The sequence below is a fragment of the Engraulis encrasicolus genome, chromosome 9 (genome assembly GCF_034702125.1).
Source record: "Engraulis encrasicolus isolate BLACKSEA-1 chromosome 9, IST_EnEncr_1.0, whole genome shotgun sequence".
Classification (NCBI taxonomy): domain Eukaryota; kingdom Metazoa; phylum Chordata; class Actinopteri; order Clupeiformes; family Engraulidae; genus Engraulis; species Engraulis encrasicolus.
In genome coordinates, this window is record NC_085865.1 from 55,864,650 (window position 1) to 55,874,612 (window position 9,963).

The 9,963-nt window shown below is 45.6% G+C and overlaps 1 protein-coding gene across 1 annotated transcript in view; it reads right to left on the reverse strand.

Annotated features, from left to right (window-relative positions):
• LOC134456042 (vasoactive intestinal polypeptide receptor-like) overlaps positions 1–9,439 on the reverse strand; it is a 152,824-nt gene extending 143,385 nt beyond the window's left edge. Inside the window, exon 1 of the mRNA XM_063207468.1 lies at positions 9,360–9,439. Coding sequence (XP_063063538.1) covers positions 9,360–9,416 — 57 coding nt within the window. The 5' untranslated portion in view covers positions 9,417–9,439. The remainder of the gene's footprint in view (positions 1–9,359) is intronic.
• Between the last annotated feature and the right edge of the window lie 524 nt (positions 9,440–9,963).

Below are 9,963 nucleotides of genomic sequence, written 5' to 3' on the forward strand. Positions count from 1 at the left end.
CACACACACACACACACACACACACACACACACACACACACACACACACACACACACACACACACACACACACACACACACACACACACACACACACACGCACAAAGGCACACAGTTGACGATTTGGCGGCTGCTTGCTGGTATTAGGACGAGGATCATAACACACATTTGCATGCATCCACACACTCATTTGCATCCACATTTGCACCCCCCCCCCCCCACACACACACACACACACACACACTTACACTCCTTTGCTATGACTAACAGGGGTACATCAGATAATGAATAAACAATAAAGTCACAGTCAGATTCACCATACGTTTTCACCATTTATATTAAACCTAACAATAGATAAAGAATGCAAAACTATGCCCAAATCAAAACAATCCCTAACCTTAACCTGTCAGTAAGTAAATGTGTACACTTTTATTTTTTTCAGTAACAACAAAATTAGCCCAGCAAAAAGGGTCAAAACATGTGGGGTCCAGGATTTGGGCCCCACCTTGTTGGTGTGTGCCAATAGCAGAGGCCTCACGAAGGTAGTGCAGGCCCGGTTGTACAGGGTTGTTGTTCCACCGAGGCGCCGCGTGGCTTAACTTTTTTTTTTTTTACCCCGCCCTTACTCCACCCATCTTCGGTTCTAACAGGGTCGATTTTAGAATCGCCCCAGATGTCGCTCTGAGCGGGTGAGTCTAGTTCCAACTGACAACTGCCATCTCTGTAACTATTTACCGTCATATAGGCTACACATCTATCCCAGACACTTAAAAAATCACCATGGCTTTCTTGGTTGCATCTCCGTCGTGACTGAATGAAGTAGAGTCTAACAGTGTGGGTATCCAAAGCTTAGACTACAGGTTGCTTCCTTCGCAAGCCTCGTCCTTCTTAAAATCTGCTTTTAGTAATAACTATGACAACGGAGCATGAAAATTGCGAGGGATCAGAAGTAGGATAGCTCGCTCTCTTATAGACGGAGGCACGCTGCCACAAAAAAAAACCCCAGCACGACCAATATTAATTGCGAATGCACCTGGACATGCAGGCAAGAGGAGCGTTACTTTCATAACTTCACAGGGCCTTAGATGAAGAGTGTGCACGCTGAGAAATTGTGATAAACATCCCCCGAGAGTACTTTTTCGACGACAGGACTAATGTTCATTTAATTGCTTCCTGGTTTGCGAATGCACTTCGGCTAGACAGAGGGACGCCTACATACTACGGTTAAAATCTACAGTCCAACCTCAATATCCAATTGCAAACAATTCACAAGACGACTTGCCAAGTGAGTAATGACTAACCGTTATCGTTTAGATTAGGAATCTTTCGCTCCTGCTATTCTCCATGAGTGAAAGCCATGAACACGCGATGTTGTCGCGGCTACTCGCAGCGGCTGCTCCTCACAGCGGCTGCTCATACCTATGGCCCAGTTCTAGACCCTGTGTTATGTGAATAAGTTCTAGACAGCTCCGTCGACCCCCCGTCAACTTTCATGAATATTTATGAAGCCTAGTTGCGTTAGAACAGTTCTGAGGAACTCCAATGGGTAAGAAACGAATCCCACACACAAACACACACACACACACACACACACACACACACACACACACACACACACACACACACACACACACACACACACACAAACATACAAACACAGACTATCCAACCATCGCATATACTTATCAGACATATACCTATATGGTATATAACTGTATAGTATTCAACTATCAGTAAATCAGTCATGGAAAGATTAACCTGAATCCTCCTCTGTCATCTTTTCCCCTCTCCTCTCCTATCCTGTCCTCTCCTCTCCTCTCTATGCTGGCTATAGGGTCCAGCTGTCTCCACTGATGGGACGTGACGTGAGGAGACTCACTCTCATTTCATTGGATGTTCTTTGTGTCTCTATCTCCCATCAGGCAATCTACTCTACCCTTCACTCATCTCTTCTTCTCTCCTCTCCTCTCCTCTCCCCCTTTCGCCTCTCATCCTCTCCTCTCCCCTCCTCCATATGCAGTAGGGAGTATAGGTTTGGGGGAACCCTGTGAGTAATTTTAGATCACTCATTTCTGGAGAATTCTCCCTTCCCTCCCCTCCTCTCCCCTCCTCTCCTCTCCCCTCCTCTCCTCTCCTCTCCTCTCCTCTCCCCTCCTCTCCTCTCCTCTCCTCTCCTCATCTCTCTTCTCCTCATCTCTCCTCTCCTCTCCTCTCTCTTCTCATCTCCCCTCGTATCCTCTCCTTTTGTCTTCTCTTCTCTTCTCTTCTCTTCTCTTCTCTTCTCTTCTCTTCTCTTCTCTTCTCTTCTCTTCCCGCAAGGAATTGTGTATTGCTCATGTCTGGAGATTTATCCCTTCTGGCCTGCGGCACCCTCTCTCACACACACACACACACACACACACACACACACACACACACACACACAGACACACACACACAGACACCCACACAGACACACACACACACACACACACACACACACACACACACACACACACACACACACACACACACACACACACACACACACACACACACACACACACACACACACACAGACACCCACACAGACACACACACAGACACACACACACACACACACACAGTGTGTGCAGTAATAGCTCCCATTGAATAGCCAGACCAACACTCTTCACACACAACAACCATACCTCCTGTGGAGATGCACGGCCCCTGGCTCCTCATTCCTACTGAGCGCACGCACACACACACACACACACACACACACACACACACACACACACACACACACACACACACACACACACACACACACACACACACACACACACACACACACTTGCAGTAATGCAAAAGCAAGTTTGCTGAACACCGTAACAGTGTCAAAGTGAGGAGTGCTGACCACTAAGACCTCCTAAGGCTGTTCACACACACACACACACACACACACACACACACACACACACACACACACACACACACACACACACACACACACACACACACACACACACACACACACACACACACACACACACACACACACACACACACACCATTGTCAACCTTGACACACAAATACACACAAAAGCTCTGTCAACACACACACACACAGGCAGGCATGCGTGCGCAGTGCGCACGCACGTACGCACGCACGCACGCACGCACACGCACACACATACGCACACACACACACACACATACACACACACACAGCTCTATTAACCTTCAGAGTCTGCAAACAGCAGAGCATGAGATGAAACACAGTGGAGTTAGGGCCAGAGCACATATTTGTTTACTTGCTAAATTATTTTGTTTGAATTAGCGTACAACTTTTTTTTTATCTAACCTTGTTTTCCAATTTGTGTTTGTGTCCGGGGGAGGGTGAAGGGTGAGTAAAACCTCCCTTGCATACCGATGCTCTTTTTCAGACAGTGCACTTGTACTGCATAATGTTTTCCTTCATGTTATCCAATCAGATGGTCCTCAATGAACGCCTTTAGCCAATCAGATGACTCTGATGAGTATAGCCTACCGCAGGAATGTCATATTCATTTTATTTGGCCTGCAAGATTATTTAAATTTAAAACTGGCCTTCCATATATTTCTGAAATGTGCCTTTAGCCTAGGCTACCCAAGTCTCTGCCCTTTTCGGGCAGCTCACAGGGCTTAGAAAGTTTTTAAAAAAATTGACTGGGCTCTAATGGACTAATCACACCTACTTTCTGTTCCACATCGCCTTCCCCCCTCGATCAAGACTCTGCCTTATGCACAGTATCCCTCTCCATACAACGCATACTACTTTGCACACGGAGAGCTGTTGGCTTTTCCAAGGCCCCGTGCACGCCACACCAACCCCAAGCCCTGTCACCATGGTGCCACGAGTGGTCGTGAGAAACCCAAGCGTTCCAGAGGTGCGCCCTCCGTGCACACTCGGTTCCGGGGACACGCATCCCTGGCTGATGTCAGTGATGCATGTGATGACACGAGTTACAAGACTTGACTAGTTCTAGCCCGCTCTGTCCCTATTTCCTTTCGACCACAATCGATCATTGGCACCGTGTCTTCACAGAGTCAGACTCCGACTCTCCCTCGGCGAGGCGCTTCGATCACCCGCCCGTGGTAAACGACACTTGCGCCCAGCTTCCTGTTACCTCAGGGAATCCTGCACAGCGAGGACTGTCCACCACCCTAGAGGCTAGTGTGGCTTCCCCAGCTCGAGCAGCTGATCTGGGACACCGCTCGCTTGGAGTCTCCAAAGGTCCCGGCTAATGCGCTACGAACGCTTTCACCTGACACTCTCCAAATCATTCTCCTACATGGATATGATGCTTTCCCGGTTGTCAGCCTCAGGAGCCTCGACTGTGAGGGCTTCGCCCCTGCCCGTCCCCTTCCCCTCTCCAGCGGGTTTGAGTGGAATGGGGAACTTTGATTGTTTGGTCAGTGTCTGTTTTAATTCCCCCGTTACCTCCACAGCCATAACAGCCTCCTCTACAGTACCTTCACCCCCAACAGCCACCTCATCCTCATCCTCCTCGTCCTCCACCATCTCCTCCACCTCCACCTCCTCCTCAGCGTCCTCCTCCTAAGCCAAAGCAACACCTATACCTCCTCCACCACTTCCTTAACTTCCTCAGCCTCCACTGAGAAAATTGAATATACTCTCCTCCACCTCTTCCAAGTCCTCCACCATTTCCCTCCCACAGGTTGTGGTTAATTGTGTTAGTGTGTGCTGATTGTTCCTGAGGACCTCTATGGACATAAACTCACCCCTCTGATGAGCGGCAATTGGCAAAGGTCACCACACACACACACATACTCACACTCACACTCACATACACGCACACACGCACACACACACACACACACACAGAGAGACACACACACACACACACACACTGAAAACCTCCTCCAGGCATTATCATCTTTCAAAAATAACTGAGAAAAATCTCCTCCTGTTCCCTGATGAGCTTTTTCTCATGTTCCGGAAAGATTTTCCAAGTGGAAACGAGGCTACACGTACAGATAAGGAGGATAACATAACAATGAGACCTTAACGAGAGAGCATAACGAGGATAACAAGAAAATCACAACAAGGCTAACGAGTGCTAATCTGGAAGGCCGATAAGAGAGCCCGTCATTCTGTTTCCTTTTGTTCTACCTTACATGAGCATACGCATTCATAGGCGCCCCAGTCATAAGAATTCATACATAAGCATTCATAAGCATTCATCCGGGCCACATACATCTTTCATAGTATGCAAATGTGAGTCTGTGTTAGTGTGGATCAGGTTTTTCTACAAAGCGCGCATGCACACACAAACACAAACACACACACACGTACGTTTTTGTGTATGGATCAGCCTCCTCTCCAATGCAAATACAGCATATCTATCTCAATATGACACATCACAGGAACAGAGGATCATGGCCCTTGGCATGATCTCAGACACACACACACACACACACACACACACACACACACACACACACACACACACACACACACACACACACACACACACACACACACACACACACACACAAACAAACGCGCTACTGTACACTTTGGTCTTACACAATAACAAAGCCAAACTTAATCATATTCTGCTTTCAACCAGCGTGAAACACAGCTCCACCATGCAAGTCGCTATGATTTGGCCTTTGAAGTGGCTCTGATCTGGAGGAGAGTAACATTCTTGAAGGACATTGGCACAGAGCTTTGGCAGTGGAGAGAGGCCAGCATGGAATCAGATGCAGTGAGGAAAGAAAGAAAGAAAGAAAGAAAGAAAGAAAGAAAGAAAGAAAGAAAGAAAGAAAGAAAGAAAGAAAGAAAGAAAGAAAGAAAGAAAGAAAGAAAGGAAGAAAGAAAGAAAGTTTAGTTATTTGTACCAGCTATGTTGTTTCTAACACTGATATACATGTTTCATAAAGTAGGCTATTTAAACTAGTCATTATATCAGTTATGTTGTTACTATTCATATATATACAGGTACATATATGCTATGTCTCAGTCTCCACGAGTATACATGTATGATAAAGTATTTAACTTTATTGTTGAAATGTTTATGTATAGTGATTTATAATTTAATAAATAAAAAAGATAAGTAGGGATACAAAGTTTCAGCTGGACAGTGGCAATATGCTTACATATGTTTTATGAAGGTGTTAAGTCATTACGCCAGGGGGGGTCGGGTGGGAGTACATTACTCTTTTCCAAAACACTACATCCACCATTTTTGAGTTTTTGCATTTCAATATTGGAATTTTTGCCATTCAAATGTGGGAACAACATTTTTAAACCTCTATAAAATGCATTTTGCAATGCAATTCAATGGAATGCCCAATACAAAAATGTCAACTTCCCGACTGGATATATCTAATTTTGGAAAAGAGCTCTCCATATATCCCACTCAGCATTCAGCATCAGCAGTTGTATATTTAAACTGCCCTAAATACATAATGATGACCAGTGAAACCCCCTGGCCACCCAGCACAACGTGTTTCAATTCTTAATTCTTAATTTGTGTCGACAGTCCAAGGTCTCTACCAAGCAGAGGTGCTTTACATCCAGGAACTTCAGGCTTTTTGGCTTTCTGGCCATTTGAATTCTGCACACACCACCACACCACACTGCACCGCTGACCTGTTGAGTGCAGCATCACCTTGACAGCCCACCAGGAGCAGAATATTCAACACTTTTATTCAAAATAAATAACCACCCTGGAGATTGGAATAAAAGAAATAAAATGCCTGAAACCAGATTAATAAAAAATGTCCATCAAAGTGCTCTGGTGCACATGGATCTCCTCAGACAGACTAGCGTAAGTATAATTGCAAATTTAAAGATTTCAGGTCCTTGAGGGAAGTCTAAAGGGGAAACTGCTGGCATGTGCTGAAAGACATTAAATGCCTGAAATTAAGAGATGAAAAGGCCCATAATCGTGCTCTGACCTTCAGACAGACCAGCACCCAACAACATGGGTCCCTTTGGACCGACCAGCGGCAATTAGAAACGAAATCATTTTAGTTACTGAGAGGGACTTACTTAAGAAAAGCTAAAAAGATCCAATTCTTCTGAGGCTGAACGTGAGCAGACATCGCAGAAGACAGAGAGGGGTGTTCATCTGTGTCCATACCTGTGCATGTGCGCCTATGAGTGTGTGCATGTGTGTGTACTGTGCGTGCATGCGTGTGTGGGTGGGTGCGTGCGTTTGTGGGCTCCTATAATTGGGCCAGTTTCCCTTCATTCACCATGTCACTTGTTGCACTTTACTCTTTGCACCTACTGCTTCTACAGTACTGCACATCAATTGTTTCAACTTGTGTGTGTTTGTGTGTGTGTGTGTGTGTGTGTGTGTGTGTGTGTGTGTGTGTGTGTGTGTGTGTGTGTGTGTGTGTGTGTGTGTGTGTGTGTGTGTGTGTGTGTGTGTGTGTGTGTGTGTGTGTGTGTGTGAAGTAGGCTACACTTTCACTTTTGTCTTCATTCATCTCGGCCAGACCACCTGGACCACAATATCACACAGAGGGCCTTTCACTTCCAATATCACTATACACACACGCGCACACACACAAACACAAACACGCACACGCACACGCACACGCACACCTCCAATCTCTCATCATGGCCTTGCTTTGGAAATTAGCTTTGGTAGCTGCTACAGTGGCAGTTTCTTTCAAATCTTATTTTCTTTACGAAAAAAAAGGGGGGGGGGACTAGTCAAGTTAGTTCTGCAAACTGGGGAAATATGACCCATTATGCATCCTTTCCCCCCAATCTACAGTGTTCCAATTTTACATAGGCCAACTTTGACGGGGTGTCACAGAAATTCCCATTGGATTTGGCCGTGGATAAATTGTGAGGTGTGTCCAGACACCTGTAAGAACATATTGGAAAAAAAAAAATCTATTGGTAATAAATTAGTTCACAGATTTCCCAAAATATCCATATCTTTCCCTAACTATGTGTGTTTCCCCTCCTGTTGGGGCTTAGTGTGAAATACTGAAGGGCGAGGGCTGAGGAGAGACGCCTAACACACACACACACACACACACACACACACACACACACACACACACACACACACACACACACACACACACACACACACACACACACACACACACACACACACACACACACACACACACACACACACACAGGGCGCATCATATACGGAACCGTACCGGAGCGTGATGGATGAAGCCGAGACAACAAATGTGTCCCTGCGAGGAAGGATGAGGGAACTGCTCAGAATAAAATTCCACTTTGAAGCAGCAATGCGTTATTCTGAAACGTGTCGTGAGGCGGGTTGACAACAGTGTGTGATTCACCACAGTGCTCGTTCACCCGTCAGACACGCTATATCTCATCTGTATTTGATGTGAATAAGCTGCACATTTCTGCAGGCGTGTAATATTGCTCGTATACAAAAGGGTAGGCCTATCCCTCAAAGTAGTGGAGGAACTCTAAAATCTAAAAGTAAGTGTTCTTGTCACCGTTTCTATTGCTCAACTTCTTGCCATCAGCTCAGACAAATAACGTCAGCCTTATGTTCACCACTTTTTCTCACAACAGAACAATTCCATTTACTGATGAACGGTTTCAAAAAAATAATTTAAACATCGCAATAGTTTCCCCGCTACATGTCCAACTAGTGCCATTGAAATAAATGTGCACTGTCCACTTCACTGAGTAAAGTAAAACGTTCAGTCGCGTAAACGACCCGTATCCACGCCATACAGTAACTCCCCAACCGACTGGAGTCAACAGGCAAGGCAAGAAATACCTTCCGTCTCCAGCCGGGCACACGTTCAAGTCCGGTTACATCAAACAGTAGTTCGGGTGATGGAGTGGGTAGCCTACGTGTGACGCCTCATGTACGCTGCAACTTTGGAACCTCCAAATGACACAGCCCCGATACGCAGGCATCCGTTAGTTCATCACACGGCATCATAACACCTGTATGTGTTCAGGAAAAATGGTTTGTGTTCGTTTTAGTAGGCTACATTAATGCGGCCACTCCTGCTGAACGCATGGATGTTGAAAGTGCTTACATTACTGCCTAGCTAAACATGTTCCATTTTCCTGCTACAATAACTGGAGTGCCAGCGGTGCATTCCGAACAAAGAGGAGTTATTGAATTGCTTCCTGAAGTGTATTCGTATAACACATTAACATTATTGTAGTATTTTATTACAATCCACAAACATACAGTATTTACACATGGTACATGAAAAACGTGACCATTCATGTAAAAAGCGAATCTGCTTGCGTAACACGAGAAAGTCTTTTACGCAAAATTAATATAACAATAAAACACCACTAAGGATTAAAAAACGAGTCAGCTGTGAAATGAAACAAATAAATGTGTACTTACGAGAGATAGTGTACAGCCCAAGGTGGCAACAATCATCACCAGTTTTGAGGCATGCATTTCGGCGTGACTTTAAAGGTGAGTGCTTCGCCGCCAACAGTGGTTTGTGAAAGACCATGCGCCAGCAAAGCCAAAGTCACGTCTCGAGAATTCTTGGTTGAGTTGTTTTATTGTAACAAGCAGTTTTGTCTCCTCATCTGAGTATATCACAGCTCTGTTATAACCAAAAGTTTAGCCACAAGCGCGCGTCTCCGGCGAACGCTGGATGTACCGTTTGGCGACCCTCCCCATTCAGAAAACCGATGGGCATGTTCGAGATGACAATTCTCCAGCCAATCAGCCCACGCTAGTCGGCATGCGCATCTTAGCCTGAAGACTTGGGAAGGCATCGAACAGACGAGCAGGCATTCTATACAGTCTTTTGCTCATTACGTGACCCATGTAGGCCTACAGTAATTCCCCATCGGGCATCGGTTTTGAAGGCTCGGAACACCCAGTTAAATGAACCAAACTACACTCGTGCGTAAAGCACCAATATAGTTTTGTGGCATGTTATAAAACCTATTTTTAGTGGCATCATGGTATTGGCATTTTAGTTGACATCAAA